Here is a 23,094-nt window from a genome sequence, read left to right as displayed (position 1 = left end):
CTCCCTAAGGACAAGGTAGAAACCACATTTCATTCATCACTGAAACCAAGATATTGGTAAATAAATTATTAAATAAGTATGATGGTGGCCTCAGCTCCTGGCAGCCTTTCCCTTGAGCTTTGCAAATGCAGCAAAGTCCTGAGCTCAAAAGGAAGATTTATCCAGTAAAATACTAAATAGGTAATGCTAAACACAGACATATTAAAGTAGTTCAAATGTATTTACTCCATAATAGTGATAGACTTTCTCTAAAATGATGAGACATAAATACTATTACATTAACCGATACTATTACATAACTAATGTGTAGAAATAGAATTTATATAACTTGGTTGAATATAATTTTTGTGTGAGATACAACTTGGTACATCCAAACTCATTCGGACTGACTACAATCAAAATACTCTGTGCTATCGGTGGACCTTTCCCTCCTGCTGTGTAGATCTTACCCATCAGGAAGAGGAAAGAATCTGAAATTCTTCAGATTTAGCACCTGAAGAAATGTAGGTGGATGAAGTATAGTGTGGCTTAATCCAGACACCTGCCCTTGGTAGAAAGACGTGCATCGAGTTTGCATATTTCAGTTCCAGCCACCCTTGCAGTGGGCAAGTGAATCGGTCTGACACTGTCACTATAACGGTCTCTGTCTCTCAGATCTGGTGCTTCCACACCACTCCTGAGCCCATTTAGCCTACCCAGCCTGACTGAAAGGCAGATAATCTACTTCCCTCATGAGTCAGTTGAGACAAAATTTCAAGCTCTCACACTGAAACTTCTGCTAATAAACTACATGAAAAGAGAGTCAAAAGAATAAAAAAGGAGTTTAATGAATACAGATGAAATGGTTTCGACACACTTCAGTAATGAGATGTTTACCACATGAGGGAGCTCATTCCTTGGTTAAACTGTTAGCCAGTTTTTGCTTATATTGGATGAAAACCAGTGAATAATCAGGTGAATAATTCATTCATCTCATCCTCAGTCTGTCTTCTGGAGCACAAGGTATGTTTCATATCATAGGAAAAAAAACTATCATGGTCAGCCTAAGTCTTTTCTGTAATCATTTTTATTTAATGATTCCAGAAACTATATCTGGCCAGCCCCTCCTGAGGTGCCACAATTTGTTAACTATTCCTCTAAACTGTGACCAAACTGAACAAAGATTTCCAGGTGTAGTAGGATCCATGAAGGATATAATGAAAGTAGTCTTCCTCATTTTTGCACACTTTCTGCCAACACAGCCTAAGCTTATGTTAGTTTCATTAGCAATTATGTCTCATAATTGCTTTTATTAAATTTCCAGTCAAGGATGCTTTTTGAGAAAAAAAAAAGCAGCCCCTGACATTCAGGAATTGGCCTGGTACTATCAGGTACAGAAACACCTACTGCCCAGATCTTGATTTCTAATAACATTCTCCAATAAAAGAAACCAGGGCTCCTTGAAGAAATGGCTGATTCCAGGGATGGGTGGAAATGCACACGATGAGTCTGGAGCATCCTATAGAGTTCCCAATGACCAAAGCTGGAACAATTTCAGCAACAAAATAAATAATGAAGTAGTACTGGATTATAACCCAAAGTATAAATAAAAATCTGTAAATCCCTACTGACATAAGTAAATAATGAAAGAAAAGGAAAGAAGGAAGCAGAAGAGGGGGAGGGAGTGAGGGTAGACAAATCTCCAATACAAAGAATTCCAGATAATTTATGTAGATATTCCCTCCTCCAGTAGGTGGGACATAACTGCCCATTCCTTTAAGTGTGGGTTATGCTTAGTGACTTGCTTCCAAAGAATACAGCATAGAAAGGGAAGAGAAAACATTACAGTGGAGAAACCTGGTATATACTACTTTAGCCAAGGTTAAACATCATCAGTGATAACTCATGTTGGTGGCATATACCCGTGATCTGAAATATTGAGAATAGTACTTTACTTCTGTGGTCTTCATCTAAAAAGCCTAAAAAATCAGTCTAACCATGAGAAAAACAATCAGGCAAACCCAAACTGGATATTCTGCAACATACCTGACCAGTACTCAAAATTGTCAAGGTCATTGAAAACATCTTAGAGCCTAAGGAGACAAGATAACTCAATGTACGGTGCTGTCCTGGATGGGATCCTGGAACAGAAAAAAGGACATCAGGGAAAAACTAGTGAAATCCCAATAAAAAAAAGAAGTTTGGTTAATAATTTATTGCTATTAGATCATTAGTTATGACAAACATACCATACTAATGTAAGATGTAAACAATAGGAAAAAATAGGTGAGGAGTATACAAGATATCTCTGCACCATCCTTGCAACTTTTCTGCATACTTAAAACTATTCTAAAATAAAAATTTTATTTAAAGTTTAAAAAATGAACTTTGACTCATCTAGTCAGATGATTTTGAATAGGGCAAAAGAGAAATACACACTGTTCCCCACTCAACCACATTTTGACCACCATTTCTCTTTTTAAACATATATTTTGATATCATAAAACTACTTTTGAATTATTATATTATTTCCTACTGTACCTTTGTCCCACTGCAATGGCAGCTCTGTGAGTCAAGGATTATTTAGCAGTGTACCTCTAAGCTCAATGAGTTTTTGTTGAATGAATGACGAAAAAAAGAATAAATTTTTCTATATACAAATGACATGATTTGTGCCAAAAATTGTGGGGTGGGGAGGGGATTTTTAACAGAACATGGTATCTAAGTACCAGCAAAAAGGCTTAAGATGAATTGCTCTAAAACCAGAATGCCCATTTGGCAAATGTCCTTATTTTTACTATGTTTAAAAATCCAATGTAGCCTGTAAATTCAATTAGGAGGACTAGAAACCCATTTCCAATTAGCCTATTTTGGAAGGCTAACAATTAAGTTTAACTGACTAACACCAAAAAGTTCATCATTGTTGCAATAGAAATTTTTATGACAACTATGGTGATGACAACTGGTTGAACCATTTTTTTAGGTTAAAATTATCTGGTTTTGCTTTATGCCATTGAACTTCTGAGCTTTGATCATTTGCCCACAGGTTGTAAAAGAGAGAGCTTCTCTAAGAAAAATCATGACCCTGTGCCTCTGTAGGAAATGAATTAGGCAACTTCTTGTGTATCTTTCTGGTCAATTTGAATAAGAGAACATAAGACCGACCCTCCAACCAGTTGATTTTATGAGCTTAGGGATCTGTCATTAATTGGCAAGATAAAATATTTTCAGTGTGGAAATTCATCAGACTTACAACCTCATATTATCTGCAACCAGTTATTATATAAAACTCAGTTATATGAAATATTTGTAAAATAATACTTGAAAGCTATGCAATCCATTTATTCTTTAATTTTGGAGATTCTTTAAAAATTGAAACAAAAAAATTTTAAAAATATACTGGAGGTTCTTAACCTGGGCTTCATGACCCCTCCCCCCAAAAATCATCCACAAATGATGGACACTGTGTTCATACAACCCCTAGTAAAGTGTCTACAGCTTCATCAGAATTTCAAAGTGGTCCATAACTCAAAGAACGTCAGCCCCCACTCCACTCTTTAAAGTTTATTCTTTAATCAAGTTGAACCATCAGACAATTGCACATTTGCTCAGTATTATTTGGGGAGCTTTTAAAATTATATGTAATTGAGTTTGGGTGTGCAGGCATCAGCTTGCATTGAAGGGAATCTGACATTGCCAAGAACTTGAAAACACAGTGCTGTATACCATGGTAGCCATTATAAAAACCTATGATTTTTATTGGCTCTTAGTCATAGCAAAGGCTGGGCTTCTCCTAAACGTGCTGTTTGGTTTTCTTATCAATAGTGTGAATCTTGAAACTGCTTAAGAGTCCTTCTTCACCTGGAGAAGTAAGAAACTCAAACCAATTTACAGCTACTCCTTTTATCAAAGGTATAGGCTTTTTACAACATGTGTTTGAAAGTATTAATCTAAACTACAACTACATATTATTAGTTTCCTGTCTTCATTTCCCATCATCTCAATTTCCTCATCTACTTCATGTTATCCTATTGTTTGGTATATATTTTTAAAGTTTCATGTCCTTTTTGGAATAAGATGTGAGATGGAAATAAATATATTTTAAAAAGAAGAAAACTGAGCTAATAACTAAAGACAAAAATTCTATCAGACTGCACTTCACTAAAACAAAATTTCTCGTTACCTTTCTGTTATTCTTTTTTAAAAATGAAAACAATGAAAGTGAGAACATAAAATGTTAGTCCTTAATGCACAGAAAAACACTTTAATATGTAGGATGGGTTGGTGATGAAATGCACATTTCAGAAGCCACTCAGTACACTACATCAAGATTAAATATTACTTTTTAGGACAATACTGGCATTAATTTTGGCACAGTTTTAAAGTCAACATTATGTATAAGATACCTTGTAAAATTAGTTACAGCATTACTTCATTGTCTACTGTATTTAAAAATATATTGCATATGCATTTTAAGTGTTTTGTTTAAAATAAAGATGCTTTACAAAGAAGCCTTCCAAATAAAAAATTGACAAATTACCAGCAAAGACGGAAATGTTAATTCAATAACCGTAAAGCATTTACACATCAACAAAAATACAACTTTCATAAATATTAAAGAATTAGAAATAACAATTTTGATAAATACTACAGGAAATATTTGACCTAAGAAATAATGACAGAATTAAACTTTCAGGTTGATGTCACCTTGCTTGAGGTCTTTTCCATGTTCTCTCTCTTATACGTAAAACTCATGTCTTGTAAAATCCAGTCCTATAATATTAGAGAGGAGAAATTGTTAATTGTCACTCTAATGTGACCTTTAAGATTTCTTCCTTTTAAGTAACCCTACTGAAAAAAATTTAAAAACCTAACTATATATCGTATGTTTAAATTTTCTTCAATAAATGTAATAGGAAAAATTATAGTGTTAAAATAGCTTTCTTATGAACTATTCAGGTGAAAATAAGGTAATAATTTTAAGGGTCTACCAAATGTATTATATCTCAAGATAATTTAGATCTCTGCATATCAGAGCTCCTACAGTTTCTAAATAATACAAAATCAGTAAAAATGAAAATCAAAGTCAATCATATTAGGAAAAAATAGGGCAAATTTGCTAGCTTGTTGGCAAATAAGGATTAAATATAGAATTTTTAAGAACACTAAACTTCTGTTCTTTTAAGTACACATTTAAATTACCTCCTATTATCTTCTGTGGAAAATTATACTTGTGAGGCATCACCTGTCTTCTGCCCATTCCATGAGATCGTGAAATCAAGCAGTCTACATACATGTCCCAGAAATCCTGAGCTATGCTTAAGAAGACATTATAATGTCTAGGCCGCTGGGATTTTTGCAAGAACAACATGAAATTCCAGAAAGCATCAACATTGTGCTGTATCTTGAGTTCCTTGAGATCTATCAATGTCAAAGAGCAAGCATTCCAGCACTGGAAATCAATATCTTCCGTGATGCCTGGGCTGATGCTGGCAAGCACCCCCTTTTGAAATTCAAAATCAGCATTAATCAGATTGATCAACATCATACAGCCCAGTGGTAGGGAGAACCATCTTCTTGAGGCAAAACCCATATTCTATATAGAAAAACAACAACAACAACAAGGAATATATTTTTTTAAGTTTATTTTTTTATTTAAATTCAAGTTAGTTAACATACAATGCTGCACTGGTTTCAGGAGCAGAATCCAGTGATTCATCACCCACATACAATGCCCAGTGCTCGTCCCAGCAAGTGCCCTCCTTAACGCCTATCACACATTTAGCCCATCCTTCTACCCACCTCCCCTCCACCAACCCTCAGTTTGTTCTCTGTATTTAAGAGTCTCTTATAGTTTGCCTCCCTGTTTTTACCTGATTTTATTTTTCCTTTCCCTCCCCAGTGTTCATCTGTTTAGTTGTTTAAAAAAAAGGGGGGGATATATTTTTAAGTTAAAAAGAAAATTAATCAGGACACCTGGGTGGCTTGGTTGGTTAAGCATCTGCCTTGGGCTCAGGTCATGATCCCCGGGTCCTGAGATCGAGTTCCCCATTGGGCTCCCTGCTCAGTGGGGAGCCTGCTTCTCTCTCTGCCTGCCACTCCCCCTGTTTGTGCGCTCTCTCTCTCTGGCAAATAAATAAAATCTTTTAAAAAAAATTTTTAAAAAAGAAAAATTATTCAATTACTTAATGATCTGTTTAAACCTAAAAATTTGAAAATACATATGTATTTGGTTTTGATGAAGCCAAATTAGCCTACTACATATTTGTTGGTTTTCCTCTAAGTTGCTGGCTCTCAGACCTTCCTTTGAAAAAATACAATCACAATTTGCTTACCAACCTTCTGATTAAGTCTTCAGGAGCCACTGAAATCCAAAACATGTTTATGAAGATGTGATGGATTCATTTCATCACAGACTGTTAGAGCTGAAAGAAATCTTTGAAAGCATGTGCTCCAACCTGCGCCTTTTACAAATTAGAAAAGTTCCCACGCTATGGCTCAGCAAGTTCTCAGGTCTCCTACCACCACACATTCCAACTAAGGGGATCAGAATACAGTCCATTCTATGTGTAGCCATGAGAAAAAGGTGTTTATTTTTTAAATTTAGATGTTACCAATCAATTAACCCAAATGGTGTTGGATGCACCAAGTTTCAAAGTTACTGATGCTTTTTACATTCATTCATTGAAAAATATTTGTTATTTACTGATGCCTGGTAGATCCCTGGCTTCTCTCAGGTTGTTCAGTATCTGTTTGGAGAAGATTAACATACATACCTGAAGGAGCACGAAGACAATAAAGGTAATATGAGCTTACATGATATAGTGCAGGGCCAACGACACTCCGCAAAATCTTGGCATTTTCTAATGCTTCTTTGCACAAGTTTCCCTGCCAACTGATCACTCAGTAAATTGGTTACATGAGTGGACGTCAAGTGAATTGCCACGGAGCTACTATTCCAGGCTGACCCTGGAAGTGTCCCTGACACAACCTTGACAGCCAGGGCAGAGGAGTGGGGGTGGGGGTTGGGGGCAGATCCAGAAGACTCACCACTTCCTTACTGATATACCGCTGTCTGACACCTCCCCTAAAATAAATTAGGATAAAGAGCCAAATCAAAAGAAACAAATTTAAACTTCGGTTATTCGGGTCATTTCATATTGTCGAAAACTGTGCAGATCCCCCCAAATGAGCTGAGAGTGCCAATTTATGATAGAGTTTTAAAAGAAAAGCACTGGGTGGGGCCTGAGAATTTCCTTCTACAAGAATTTCAGGTTACACTCCTGACCAGTGCCCTCTTCCGGGTCGGTCATCTGGACTCGTAAGGGGGAACCCGAGCGAGAATGGAGTACCTCTTTTCCGCGCCCAGGCGCGCATCCAGCACGGTATTCCGTGTGCGCTCAGCTCGCTTGGGGTCTCAGGCGGCTCCTACCTGGGAAGAGCAAGAGGTCTCAGCGCGGGAACCGGACGACTCCCGGACCCCCCGGCTCTTACCCCCTGCCCAGCCGGACCTACCCCCGGAGGCAGGAAAAAGGCGGGAAGCCGTGCTCCGCGCTGTCCTCCACGGGCGCCCAGAGCGCCTCAAACTCTCCCTGCTGAAGTGTGTCGGCCCCGCGGCGCTCCGGGGCTCGGAGGCTCTGGCTCGCCGAGGGCGGCGCTTCAGGCTCTGCTGCGGTCCCGGAGGTGGCGCCGCGGTCAGCCCCGCAGCCCGAGCCACGCTCCTTTTCTAGAGAAAAAGGAGGCAGAGAGTGGGTGGCCACCCTCCCGAGGCCCAGCCCTCCTCTCCCCACCTTCCCTGACTGGAGACCCACTGGACCCGCCCCGCCCTGCACTTGGTTGCTGTTCCTGTCCTGCCCTCCTCCGAATTTCTCGAAATTACAGAGGCTCAGGTATTCCTCGCTCTCTCCTTTCCTCTAACTTTCCGCCTTTCTCTGAGAAAATCCATCACAGCAGTGAATTTACTATATACCAAAGGTATCTCCTCCCTCCACCCACCCAGCCTTCCGCACTATTCTGCTATCCGGAGAAAAACTTTCCTAAGACTATGGACCGTATTAAAATGATCCTCCTTGATGAGTTCTAACCTCTAGCTAAGTAGCATTTAAATTATTAATATTAACACATACACACTTGCAATGCATCTTCCCTTCTACCTAAACAGAAACTGTTTAACGCTGAGAAGAGAGTTTTCCTTAACCTTTGGGAGAAAGAAGACTCGGCTTAAGTCCTTTAAATATCTATCCATATATTGTGCACCAATCTCAACCTTGACACATCATTTGGACGATCTTTGTGTTTAAGTCTGTCTTCTATACCAAAATCCCAATAGCAATCATCATATGGAGCTGTACGGGAAATCAACCCAAAGCTAGTTGCCTTATTCCCACTTACCCTTAGTCACCCTTTCCTCATGGGTTCTTGAGCTGGGATGGTGAGACTATGGGCCAAACCTAACAGCCCAATTTCCCAGCAGTTGTCCTCCTTAAAGTCCACTTCTCCCAGCCCTACAACTATTCAAAGCTCCACTCTGCTCTCATCATATCAGTACAGCCATCATTAGTCCTGCCCTGGCAATGTCTTTCCATGTCCCTCCCAACTCTAGGACCAGCTCCTGTACAAAACAGAACTGACAAGTGAGTCATTTACTCTGATTAGGTAGAATGCACACAAATCCATCTCACACCAGATTTTATTCAGCTCTAGGTTTCCGGGCATTTCAGTCCACTATTAATCATGGACTCTTAAAATTAGAGGAGACATTTAAAGTTACCTAATCCAACATCCAACATCCCATCTGAAGCTTGAACCCCTCACTCTCCCAAAGAATTCCCCACCCACCAAAGCTGTTGTCCAATTTGACTTGACCTTGGTTGGGTATTCCACTCCTATAAAATAAGCAAAGGATACAAACTAGGAATTCATAGAAGAGTCATAACCAAAATCCAGTAAATATGAGAAAAGATGCTCACCTTCAAGGAAACAATACATTGTTTTCTCTAAAGTTTAACAAAAATCGAAGCATTTGATATTATACAACATTAGCAAATTTTTGAGAAAATGAACACTTTCATATGCTTTTGAGAAGGGTGTCAGGTAGTAAGTATAATCACCATGGAAGAAAACTGGCATAATTTTTTCAATCTGAAAATGATCCAGAAATTCTACTCTTAGTGTCTACTGTCAAGTCAATGACAGAAAATATCCACTATATCCACTATAGAGATTTCTTTCCCAGGTCCACTGCTACATTATAAATAGAACGTGTCTAAATGATGACAAATGTATTTTTTAAATCATTGTTGGGTAATCCAGAAAGTGAAACCTCCAAGGAAAGAAAAAGGGAATAGAGGAGAAAAAAGAACAATCAAAGAGTAAGGAAAAGGAGGAAGTGGAGAAAAAAAAAGGAGGCTAAAAAAGTGAGATATGGATAGTAAATTTGGAATTTGTTAATTGATAAATACATATGGTAAAAGGTTAGATATAGATATTGAATTTACACTTCATAAAGCCGCAAAATATGTATGGTAAAATTTCTTGGGTAACTTCTAAATGACAGAAATAAAAAACACGACTTTTGAACAGGTAGAAAATAAAAACTGAATTTAAAAAACCAGATTGATATGTGAACAGTGTAGGTGGTCTTGCTCTGTGCTTTGCTGCAGGCTGCATTTTTGTCCTCTGAGTCATGTGGGGTTGGCTGACTTTTCTCCTGATTCTAACACAACCCACTGTTACAGTGACCAGGACACTCCAGGCCCTTCCTCCTGGAGGAATCCAGAGAACTTCCAGAAGCTTAAGGTAGCTCTACAGCTCTACAAAGGAGTGGGATCTTTTCAGCCATGAAGCCTATTGTTGAACCTCTATCTCTTAGGTGTGGTACTGACTCTGCTCTCTGTCTTTATTAGACTGATGGAGTCCCTGGGGGCTTAGTGGAAAGCCCATTGCCAAGGAGCTCCTGGACCACCAGAGGTCAACTGGCTAGCACAGAGCCCCCAAGTACCTTCCAGACCATCCATCTAGAAAGGTGATCTCCCTCCACCTGCTATAACCTTGGAACACAGCCCTAAGCATGTCCAGCCAGGTGTCAAATTCCTGGGCAGGCAAGTTCAGAGCATAAGTGTTATCAGAACTGTTAACCAGGCCGTTAAAGAGCCTCTCCATCGGGATGCTCCTTGTCCTGGATAAAGAGCCTATTTAATACACATGTGTGAGTGGGTTGCCTATAACTGTGGGATGTAGTGATATCACTCTTCTCCCTGGGTTCTGCTAAATGCTTTGCTGTCCTTGGCAACACGGCTCTGACATCTTGGCTCTTAGATGGGGGTTTGTGCTTCACGTTTAGCTGCTGGAAGATGGTGTCATTTTCATCCTTGCTTCCTCAACATCTGCCAAGAGTTCCTTCTGACTTGGGTGTCTTATGGTCACTTAATCTGGTGTTCAGCCTCTCTTCCATGAGAGCTTGTCTGTGTGCAGATAACAGTTGAAGCAATGTGTGGGTTGGCTGTAGGAAGGGGGATGGTGGAGTAGTAGTATCCAATTCTCATTGTTTCACATGTCAAAGTCCTTTCTTCAACGTAGTGTGTATGTGCATATATTGATCTGAAGGGGGCAATAGAATGTCAAAGCCTGCTCAAGACATGGAATTTTGGCCACCATGTGGCTTAAATGAATTTTTCTAATGAAACAAAATTGAATATATATATTTTTTAAAAGAAAGAAAAAGGGATTAACAAATAGGAATTCAATTAAGAAGGCAAGAATAGAGGGGGGGGAAAGCATAGAGAAAAATGACAAGTAGAAAGCACATTTAAGATGGAAGAACTAGATCAATAACCACAATAAATAAACATGGTCTGAACTTGTCAGTTAAAAGATGGACAATATGGTTAGATTTTAAGTGATGATACACACTGTTAAGACAAGATACACACACAAAAAATTAGGACTGGGAAATTTGAAAAGAACAGAAATAGATATAGCATACAAATGTTAATTGTTTTTTTAAATGATACAGTTTTATTAATACAAAATAAAAGAGAAATGATAAGAGAAAGAGGAACACTGTATAATGATAGAAGATGCAATTCAGGAAGAAGATACAAATAGTCTAAATTCACATACAGTTCATAACATAACCACAAAATACATAATGCAAAAATGGACAGAAGTAGAGGGAAAGTTGGACAAACTCACCATCATAATAAAAGATTCAATAAACTTTAGGTTAAGAAAACAAATAATTACTAAAAGTATAGATGATTTGAACAACAAGTTAACAAGTTTATATAGAATCTTGAAACATACAGTTAGAGAACACATTCCTCTCAAAAGAAAATAAAGTAAGTCTCATGGACATAATGCAAGTCTCAACAGATTTCAAAAACTGTTATCATTCAAATTTTGTTACCTGACCATGATACAGAAAGTTTACAAATAAAAACAGATTTCCATATGCTTGGAAATTTAGACAACAAATGTTTTTACTTATACAATAATTTTATTTAATAATAAATTTTAAAGTAAATTATACGGTCACCTAGGTGGCTCAGTCAGTTAAGTGTTCAACTCTTGATTTCAGCTCAGGTCATGATCTCAGGGTCCTGGGATCAAGCCCTGCACAGGGCTCCACACTCAGCAGGGAGTCTGCTTGAAGATTCTCTCCCTCTATCTCTCCCCCTGCCCCTGCTCTCACACTCTCTTTCTCTCTAAAATAAATACATAAATCTTTAAAAAACTAAAAATTATAAAATAAATTATAATGGCAACTATAAAATATTTAGAACTGTATGATAATAAAAATATGGCATATCAAAACCTGTGAGAAGTCATTAAAATAATCCTTAGAAGGATATTAACATCTTTAAATTATTGTGCCAAAAAGGAAGACAACCTGTGAATTGATGATACAAGGAACCAAATTTAACAGTTCAAAGAGAAATAACAGAATAAAGGCCCCCAAAGGATAAGAGATTTTATAAAAGTACACATTAATGAGCTATGGAAAAAAACAGTTGATTCTTTTTAGAAAGAATAATAAAATAGACAACCTCTGTTGAGACTGATCAAGAAAAAAATGAAAGAAGGTACAAATAATATTAGAAGAAAAAGGGTAAATATCTTATCTATACATATAAAAAAGGATTAAAAAGATATGTGACCATGAAGAACCATGATATACCATAAATTTGAAAACATAAATGAAATTAATAAATTCTTATAAAAATATACTTGTAAAATTCATGTAAGAATGCAAAACCTGAATAGTCAATGACATTAACAGACTTTGAATCTTCCCACTGGAAAAAAAAAAAATCAAGCCCATGTGATTTTACAGTCAACTTTCAAGGACCAAATATTTCCTGAAAATTAAAAAAATGATAAAGCCCCTAAACTCATTTTACTATACCAAAGTGAGAACACAGTGTGAACAAGAGTAAAGGCACAAGTCCATCTCGCAAATAAGCATAGATAAAAAAATCCCAGAAGCACCTCGTTACCTCAGTTGGTGGAGCATGGGTATCTTGATATCCCGGGTTGTAAGTTCGAGCCCCACATTGGGTATAATTACTCAAAAATCTTAAAAAGAAAATATCCTAAACAAAATATTAGCAAACCAAATTTAGCAGGATTTCTAAAAACACATATCAGTATCATGCTAGGATTACCCTAGGGATGCAAAAGTAGTTCCACATATGAAAATCAATTACTGTATTCATCACATAAACAAATTAAAGGAAGAAACCACTTGATAAAATTCTATACACATTCAAGATTAAAAAACAAAACAAAAAAATGAAATAACTCTTAGCAAACCAAGATAGAAGGAAATTTCCTTAACCTCATATCCACCAAAACCCTAAAACAAGCATCTTTCTTATGGTAAAACATTAAAAGCATTCTCTTTTAAATTAGGAATTAGTCAGGAGCACCTGGGGGCATAGCTGGTTAAGGGTCTAGTTTTGGCTAAAGTCTAATCTCAGGGTTGTAAGATCAAGCCCATGGGGTTCCTCAATCAGCGTGGAGTCTGCTTGGGTTTCTTTCTCCCTCTTCCTCTGCTCCTACCCCCACCGCTTTCTCTCTCACTGAAATAAATAAATCTTTTAAAACAATTAGGAACTAGACAAAGATGCCTATTACCTCTGCTCACATTCAAAATAATACCTACATAGAAAGGTTAAAAAAAAAAAAGGTAGGGAAGTAAAAGGGCTGCAAAGAAAGACTCAGAATTGTTTAGCCTAGTAGAGAGGCAGTAAAGCTATTCGTTGAACATGAAGCTTAGACACCAACTGCCTAGTTTTAAATCCTGCCTTCCAGGTTAAAATGACAATTTGTGACTTTGGGCAAATGACTTAATGTTTTTGTAACACTGTTTCCTTATTTGTAAAACGGGAATGAAAAACAAACCTGCTTCATAGGGTTATTTAGGTAATTAAATAAATATTTATAAAGCATTTGGAACAGTGCTTAGCACATAGGAAGCATGCTGTATATAAGTGTTTGTTTAAAAAATAATAAAATAAATTATATCCACAGTCAAATTAACAAGAGAGTTTTATAAGGTTTTATAAGGTTGCTAGATATAGGATCAATCTACAAAAATCCAATGCATCTCAATAGATGAGCAACACACAGAAAACATAAATTAGAAAACAGGTGTTATTTACAATAGCAACAAAAATATAAGGTATTTAGAAATAAATTTAACAAGGGCATATAAATCATTTATGGAAATTTTTAAAAATTTGACTGAAAGACATTAAAGAATCTAAATTAAAATAATGCTAATATATGATGTATAAAGATATCCATCTTCCCAGAGTAATATATAAAATTTCAATCAAAATTAACAGGGTTAATGAAAAGTTATTCTGAAAGTTGTATGATAATGTAAAGATCCAAAATAACTAAGATTTTCTTAAAGAACCACAAGAAGGAGAGAGATTCACTAGTAATTAAACAGGGTGTTATTGGCTCAGGAATAAATAAATCAACCAGTGAAGCAGATTAGAGAGCCTCAAAACAGACCCTACACATTTATGGAGACTGTGTATGTAACAAAATCAGTTTTGTAGATCTGTAGGAAAACAGTGGCTTTTTCAATAAAAAAGGCTAGGACAGTTGGTTATACATATGGAAAAAAATAAAAGTGGAGTCCTACTTCATTCTATCACAAAAATCAATCCCAGGTAAATTAAGAATTTAAATGTGAAAAGCAAAGCATTCTAACTTAAGAGAAATTCATAAGAATATCTTTCTGATCTTGAGGTTGGCAAGGATTTCTTACACAAAATACAAGTAGTGTTAACCATAAAAAAATTAATACATTTAACTACATTAAAATTTCTGCTCTGTTAATCACAAGACATCATAAGAAAAAATAAAAGATAACTATAATCTGGGAGAAGATAATTACAGTACATATAACCACAAATAGGTTAGAAATAAGATCCAAGATCTAAGAGTCTTCCATGGAATCAACAAGAAAAGCACAAATACCATAATAGAAAACTAAGCAAAAGGCTAAAAGAGGCATTTCATAAATAAGAAAGCATAATGAATGAATGCATAAATATATTCATAACCTCAACACAAGCAGGGAAGTGCAAATTAAGACCATAATCAGATATGAACTAATACCTATAGAACCTAAAGTAGTCTAGCAACATCAAGTACTGGTAAGCATATGAAGTACCTTAGTCAGGGTCCTCTAGCAAAACATGGGAAAAAATAAATATATATGTGTGTGTATAACTTTACATATTTAAGGAGATTTATTATAAGGAATTAGCTCATGTGATTATTGAGGCTGGGAAGTCTCATGACCTTCTGTCTATAAGCTAGTGACCCAGGAAATCTGGTGACGTAGTTTCAGTCCAAGTCCAAAAGCCTGAGAACCAGAAGAGCCAATGTGGGTAAGTCCAAGTCCAAGGGAAAGAAAAAAAACGATGTGTCATCTCAATAAGTCAGGCAGAGAGAGCAAATTCTCCCTCACTGGGCTTTTTTGTTCTATTTAGGCTCCCAAGGGATCTCCACCCACTCTGGAGAAGGCAACCTTCTCTGGTCAGTTTACTAATTCAAATGCTTATCTCATCTAAGAACACCCTAATAGACTCACCCAGAAATTCCATTTGACCAAATATCTGGGTACCCAATGTCCCAATCAAGTTTACTCATATAGTTAAATATCACATGTAGCAACAGGAACTCTTACACAGCTAAGAGGAGCATAAATTCGTTCAATTAGTCTAGAACACAAATTGGTACTATCTTCTAAGTTTGAACAAGCACAAAACTTGCAATGTCTTTTCACTCCAGGAGTATATCTTGAAGAAAGTCTTACACGTGGGCACCAGGAGACATACACTAGAATGGAATGTTCTTAGCACTGTTCATAAAAGCAGAAAACGTGGAAACAATCAAAATGACCATTAACAGGACAATGGATAAATTAACTGTTATATGTTCTCATCCTGGGATGTTATTCAGTAGCGAAAATTGATGGACTCCAGGGGTGCCTGGGTGGCTCAGTTGGTTAAGCATCTGCCTTCCACTCAGGGCATGATCCCAGGGTTCTGGGATTGAGCCCCACATTGGGTACCCTGCAGAGGGGGTAGTCTATTTCTCTCTCTTCCTCTGCCCCTCTTGTCCTCTCTCTCTCATGCTCTTTCAAATAAATAAATAAAATCTTAAAAAAAGAAAGAAAGAAAATGAATAGACTACAGCCATACTCTTTATAGATGAAAAAAAGCAATTTCCAGAAAAAAATTTTTATAAATTTCAAAGACAAGCAAAATGAAACCATATGTTCTTTACAAATACATATATATGATAAAAATTTTAATAATAAGAAAGTGGTTAGTATGAAATTCAGAAGAATGGTTAGATTTGGGTATACAAGGGAATGAGATCTAGAAAGAATGCATAAAGAGCTTCAATGAATGGTGGATTCACTAGTCATTTATGATTATGGTTTCCAACATATATATGTTAGGTATATTGTTTTCTACTATGGAATAATGCATAATAAAAGTGTTAGGATAGTACAGAATGATATATTTCAAATACAGAAAGGCAAAGCTGGCTGACTGGTCACTATAATTTGAAATGGAAATAAAAGAGAACTTATGTTTTTAGCTTACCTGCTTATGGGGGTGACAATAACAAATATGAAAGATGGAAAGGAAAATGATTAGTGGGGAGGATAGATTTGATTTAGTATTTACTGCATTAGAATTGATTTTGAATTTTCTGGAGTATCTAACATTTAGCCAGAAATACAACTAAGTTGAGAGGTCTCTATTTTGACAGAAAATTAATTACTGCTTTGAGAATATACAATGATAAAATACAGCTGGGATGAAGATGGAGAACTGTGCCTAAATTTAGGGGTCCATGAACTGCAAATGGAATCAATGAAGGAAGGAGAGAAAGAACATTCAGTCTATACAAGCTCTAGGATAGCATAATGTCACAGTACCAAAGGGAGGATGCTATGGTCTGAATGTCTGTGTCCCTCCCAAAATTCATATGTTGAAGACCTAACCCCCTAAAGGTGATGGCATTAGGAACTACAGTTTTGGAGAAGTACTTAAATCATGAGGGTGGAACCCTTATGAATGGGATTAGTGTTTTAAAAAACAGGCTCCAGAGAGATCCCGGTGCCCTCCGCCACGTGAGGACACAGTTAAGAATGAGGCAGTCTGCAACCCAGAAGAGAGCCTTCACTAGAACCCAACTATGCTGGCACCCTGATCTTGGATTTCCAGTCTTTAGAACTGTGAGAAATAAGCTTCTGTTGTTTATAAATTACCCAGTCTTTTATATTTTGTTATAGCAGCCCAAACAGACTAAAATAGAGGATATAATTCAAGAACCAGAAGACTACAGTCAGTCAAACACTTTAGAGAAGGCTAGGAGAATTGGGTCTTGAAATATTATTTTTCATCTGGCAAAAAGAAGGTGCAGTGGTGAAACTCAAAAACACACAATACATTTAAAATAGTTATGATAAATTCATGCAGAAGTTTAGATTTAATAGTCAGTATCTGTAATGTCAAGTTAACTAATCCATCTAATTTATTATTATGTCTAAAATAAAACCTCTAATTAACCAGATATGTTTTCCCAGCCATGCATTAGTGTAATTAAAATCACCGTTACTACCAGCAGTATATTCATCACCATCCTATCATGATCATCCTGTTGCTAGCACATGCCCATCATCCAGACATTCCATCTCTGATCTGGATTGAAAGCATCTGTCCCTTCTGTCACTTTATGTCCTAACCTACTTCAAAGTCCCTTCTACTTAGTTCAGTCTTACTTCTGCAATTAGGTGATCATTTTCCCTACATTACTTGGCATCTATTCATATTTGTATTTGGCACCTATATTACCTATGTCCTTTTTTTTTTCTATGAAAATGTGTAATCTTCCCTACTAGTTTATAAAAATACTATATTTCATGTTTTTCTAGTGACTGGCTTAGAATACAATGGGCACTCAATAAGTATTTTTAGCTGATCTCTCGTTCATAACCATAATATTCCGTCCATGTGGGAAGATTTGTCAGCCTTCCACAAGGCACAACTAAGTCTTTCAGAACTCTAGTGCTGCCTGGGAAGATTGCCTGTTTGAGTCAGGCCAGTAGCCTATTCATTGCCCTCACCCCACTGTGCTTCTGCCTACCTTCCAATCACTTAGTTGCAGTTCTGTCACACTTGTGTTTATCCCATTTCTCCTTTATATAGCATGCTTCTCCAAGAAACACTGCCATCATCACACCCCACAGAATTTAGAAGAACACACCACACACAGCAGGGACATGGTGACTGACTAATGCTGAATACCTACAAAAAGAATAATTTTTCAATTCATTGATTTTCTGACTCATTATAATGAAAGACATTAATTTAAAACATCTACAATTGCAATTGCTTCTAGTAAACCTTAATAACAACGTATTTATCAAAATGTGATTCAATGACCTTGGGGAGAAAGAGCAGGAAATGAAGTTGAAACAAATAAGTACCCTGCAGAGAAAACAAGCACTCCTTGACTGTGACTAATTGAAGGGAGAGAAGGCATAATTTTTTCAGGAACACAGAGACAAAGATGAACAAAATGTTGTCTCTGGAGACAAGAGAAAAAGAAAAAGTTCAAGAGTGAAGTTGAAAAAAGATCATTAATCCTTACGCCTGTCAAAAAATTAGTAGAAAATATTTTGTTGACATTAAGAAGAATAAGAAATAAAAGTGTATCTTAGGTTTACTTTGTCTTTAGTTTAGCTGAAACATAGAAAGTATATAAATATCATGTATTCCAGGATCCTAATTTTACCTTTGCATTATTTTATACTGGTTGCTTTAAGGATCACAAGATATATTCTTAACTTTTCACAGGAAAGTTGGGTTAATGTTGAATTTATTCATGTAAAATGTAGATATCTTGCAAACTATGAGTTCATTTACTCACTTTTGCATCTTTTTGCTCAAGTCGTCAAAGGTATTACATCTACACATTAGATGATACATTGTTATAATTTCTAATGCTCTTTATTCCCCGTCCCTCTCCAAGATCTGAATTTCCATCTGTTTTTATTTCTCTTTACCCTTAAGAACTTCCTTAATATTTATTTTTTCAAATTTTTAAATTTAAATTTAATCAATTAACATATAGTGTCATGTTAGTTTCAGAGGTAGAGTTCAGGGATTTATCAGTTTTATATAATACCCAGTACTCATTATATCACGTGCTCTCCTTAATGTCCATCACCCAGTTACCCCAACCCCTCACCCCTCTCCCCTCTAGCAACCCTCAGTTTGTTTCCTCTGATTAAGAGTCTCTTATGGGGGGCGCCTGGGTGGCTCAGTCATTGAGCGTCTGCCTTCGGCTCCGGGCGTGATCCCGGCGTTCCGGGATCGAGTCCCACGTCGGGCTCCTCCGCTGGGAGCCTGCTTCTTCCTCTCCCACTCCCTTGCTGTGTTCCCTCTCTCGCTGGCTGTCTCTGTGTCACATAAATAAATAAAATCTTTAAAAAAAAAAGTCTCTTATGGTTTGTCTCCCTCTCTGATTTTGTCTTTTATTTTTCCCTCCCTTCCCCTATGATCCTGCTTTGTTTTTTAATTTCCACATATAAGTGAGATCATATGATAATTGTGTTTTTCTGATTATCTTATTTCGCTTAGCATAATATCTTCTAGTTCCATCCACATCATTGTAAATGACAAGATTTCACATTTTTTTGATGGCAGAGTAGTATTGCACTGTATATATATACACCACATCTTCTTTATCCATTCATCTGTCTATGGACATCTGGGCTCTTTCCATAGTTTGGCTATTGTGGACATTGCTGCTATAAACACTGGGTGCAGGTGCCCCTTCATATCACTACATTTGTATCTTTGGGGTAAATACCTAGTAGTGCGATTGCTGGGTCAGAGGGAAGCTCTATTTTCAACTTTTTGAGGAACCTCCATAAGGATTTCCAGAGTGGCTACACCAGCTTGCATTCCCACCATCAGTGTAAGAGGGTTCCCCTTTCTCTGCATCCTTTCCAACATCTGTCATTTCCTTACTTGTCAATTTTAGCCTTTCTGACCGGTATGAGGTGGTATCTCATTGTGGTTTTGATTTGTATTTCCCTGATGCCAAGTTATATTCAGCACTTTTTCATGTGTCTGTTGGCCATTTGTATGTCTTCTTTGTAGAAATACCTGTTCATGTCTTCTGCCCATTTCTTGACTGGATTATTCATTCTTTGGGTATTGAGTTTGGTAAGTTCTTTATAGATATTGGATACTAGGCCTTTATCTGATAAGACATTTGCAAATATCTTCTCCAATTCTGTCAGTTGTGTTTTGGTTTTGTCAACTGTTTTCTTTGCTGTGCAAAAGCTTTTTATCTGGATGAAGTCCCAATAGTTTATTTTTATCTTTGTTTCCTTGCCTTTGGAAACATGTCCAGTAAGAAGTTGCTGTGGCTGAGGTCACAGAGGTGGCTGCCTGTGTTCTTCTATAGGATTTTCATAAATTCCTGTCTCACATTTAAGTCTTTCATCCATTTTGAGTCTATTTTTGTGTATGGTGTAAGGAAATGGTCCAGTTTCATTCTTCTACATGTGGCTGTCCAATTTTCCAACACCATTTGTTGAGGAGACTATCTTTTCTCCACTGGATATTCTTTCCTGCTTTGTCAAAGATTCATTGGCCACAGAGTTGAAGGTCCATTTCTGGATTCTCTATTCTGTTCCATTGATCTATGTGTCTGTTTTTGTGCCAGTACCATACTGTCTTTGATGATTACATCTTTGTAATAGAGCTTGAAATCCAGAATTGTGATGCCACCAGCTTTGGTTTTCTTTTTCAGCATTCCTCGGGCTGTTCAGGGTCTTTTCTGTTTCCATACAAATTTTAGGATTATTTGTTCCAGCTCTGTGAAAAAGTTGATGGTATTTTAATAGGGATTACATTGAATGTATATATTGCTTAGGAAGCATAGACATTTTAACAATACTTGTTCTTCTAATCCATGAGCATGGAATGTTTTTCCATTTCTTTGTGTCTTCCTCAATTTCTTTCATGAGTGTTCTACAGTTTTCTGAGTACAGATCCTATGCCTCTTTGGTTAGGTTTATTCTTAGGTATCTTATGGTTTTGGGTGCAATTGTAAATGGGATCAACTTCTTCATTTCTCTTTCTTCTCTCTGTTAGTGTATAGAAATGCAGCTGATTTCTGTGCACTGATTTTATGTCCTGCCACTTTGCTGAATTTCTGTATGAGTTTTACCACTTTTGGGGTGGAGTCTTTTGGGTTTTCCACATAAAGTATCATATTATCTGCAAAGAGTGAGAGTTTGACTTCTTGCCAATTCAGATGCCTTTTATTTCTTTTTGTTGTCTGATTGCTGAGGCTAGAACTTCTAATACTATGTTGAACAACAGTGGTAAAAGTGGACATCCCTGCCATGTTCCTGACCTTAGGGGAAAAGCTCTCAGTTTTTCCCCATTGAGAACAATATTCACTGTGGACTTTTCATAGATGGCTATTATGATATTGAGGTATGTTCCCTCTATCCCTATACTGTAAAGAGTTTTAATCAAGAAAGGATGCTGTACTTTGTCAAATGCTTTTTCTGCATCTAGTGAGAGGATCATATGGTTCTTGTCCTTTCTTTTATTTATGTAATATATCACATTGATTGATTTGCAGATGTTGAACCACCCTTGCAGCCCAGGAATAAATCCCACTTGGTTGTGGTGAATAATCCTTCTAATATACTGCTGGATCCTATTGGCTAGTATCTTGGTGAGAATTTGGTATGCATGCTCATCAGGGATATTGGTCTGTAATTCCCCTTTTTGGTGGGGTCTTTGGTTTGGGGATCAAGGTAATGCTGGCCTCAGAAAGAGTCTAGAAGTTTTCCTTCCATTTCTGTTTTTTGAAACAGCTTCAGAAGAATAGGCATTCATCTTTAAATGTTTGGTAGCATTCTCCTGGGAAGCCATCTGGCCCTGAGCTCTTGTTTGTTGGGAGATTTCTGGTTACTGCTTCAATTTCCTTGCTGGCTATGGGTCTGTTCAGGTTTTCTATTTCTTCCTGGTTCAGTTTTGGTAGTTTATAGGTCTCTAGGAATGCATCTATTTCTTCCAGATTGCCTAATTTGTTGGCATATAGTTGTTCATAATATGTTCAATTGTTTGTATTTCTTTGGTGTTGTTTTCATTCATTATTTTATTAATTTGGGTCCTTTCCTCTTTTCCTCTGGATAAATCTGGCCAGAGGTTTATCAATCATATTAATTCTTTCAAAGAACCAGCTCCTAGTTTCATTCATCTGTTCTATTGTTCTTTTGGTTTCTATTTCATTGATTTCTGCTCTAATCTTTATTAATTTTCTTCTCCTGTTGGATTTAGGCTTTATTTGCTGTTTTTTCTCCAGCTCCTTTAGATGTAAGGTTAGGCTGTGTATTTGAGAACTTTCTTGTTTCTTGAGAAAGGCTTCTATTAGTATATACTTCCCTCTTAGGACTGCCTTCTCTGCATCCCAAAGGTCTTGAACAGTTCTGTTTTCATTTTCATTTGTTTCCACGAATCTTTTAAATTCTTCTTTAATTTCCTGGTTGACCCATTCATTCTTCGGTAAGATGCTCTTTAACCTCCATGTATTTGAGTTCTTTCCAAATTCCCTCTTGTGATTTAGTTCAAGTTTCAAAGCATTGTGATCTGAAAATATGCAGGGAATGATCCCAATTTTTGGTACCGGTTGAGACCTAATTTGTGACCCAGGATGTGATCTGCTCTGGAGAATGTTCCATGTGCACTGGAGAAGAATGAGTATTCTGCTTCTTTACGATGGAATGCTCTGAATATATCTGTGAGGTCCATCTGGTCCAGTGTGTTATTCAAAACCCTTGCTTTCTTGCTGATCTTCTGCTTAGATGATCTGTCCATTGCAGTGAGTGGGGAGTTAAAGTCCCCTATTATTATTGTATTATTATCGATGTGTTTTTTTAATTGTTATTAATTAGTTTATATAATTGGCTGCTCCCATGTTAGGGACATAAATATTTACAATTGTTAGATCTTCTTGTTGGACAGACCCTTTAATTATGACATAGTGTCTTTCCTCATCTCTAAATTCAGTCTTTGGTTTAAAATCTAATTTGTCTGATAAAAGGATTGCCACCCCAGCTTTCTTTTGTTGTCCATTGGCATGATAAATAGTTCTCCATCCCCTCATTTTCAATCTGGAGGTGTCTTTGGGTCTAAAATGAGTCTTTTGCAGACAGCGTATCAATGGGTCTTGCTTTTTTATCCAATCTGATACTCTGTCTTTTGATTGGGACATTTAGACTGCTTACATTCAGAGTAATTACCGAAAGATATGAATTTAGTGCCATTTTATTAACTAAAGTCACTGTTACTTTATATTGTCTCTGTTCCTTTCTGGTCTATGTTACTTTAGGGCTCTCTCTTCACTTAAAGGAACCCCTTTAATATTTCTTGCAGGGCTGGTGTAGTGATCACAAATTCTTTAATTTCTCTATCTCTCCTTCTATTTTGAATGACAGCCTTGCTGGATAAAGTATTCTCAGCTGTGTATTTTTCTCAG

The 23,094-nt window shown here is 36.8% G+C and overlaps 1 protein-coding gene across 1 annotated transcript in view; it reads right to left on the bottom strand.

The window, feature by feature from the left end:
- The window catches only part of FAM237B (family with sequence similarity 237 member B), a 50,998-nt gene that overhangs the window by 9,047 nt on the left and 18,857 nt on the right, over nt 1-23,094 (bottom strand). The window contains exons 3-7 of the mRNA XM_087860638.1: nt 7,495-7,705; nt 7,030-7,066; nt 5,182-5,575; nt 4,687-4,752; nt 2,026-2,120 (exon numbers count right to left, since the gene is read on the bottom strand). Of these exons, the coding sequence (XP_087716764.1) occupies nt 4,718-4,752; nt 5,182-5,575; nt 7,030-7,066; nt 7,495-7,705 (677 nt within the window). The 3' untranslated portion in view covers nt 2,026-2,120; nt 4,687-4,717. The remainder of the gene's footprint in view (nt 1-2,025; nt 2,121-4,686; nt 4,753-5,181; nt 5,576-7,029; nt 7,067-7,494; nt 7,706-23,094) is intronic.

This window comes from Ursus americanus, chromosome 3 (assembly GCF_024610735.1).
Source record: "Ursus americanus isolate L20-20 chromosome 3, mUrsAme1.1.p, whole genome shotgun sequence".
NCBI lineage: Eukaryota > Metazoa > Chordata > Mammalia > Carnivora > Ursidae > Ursus > Ursus americanus.
This window is presented reverse-complemented; position numbering and strand designations above follow the sequence as displayed.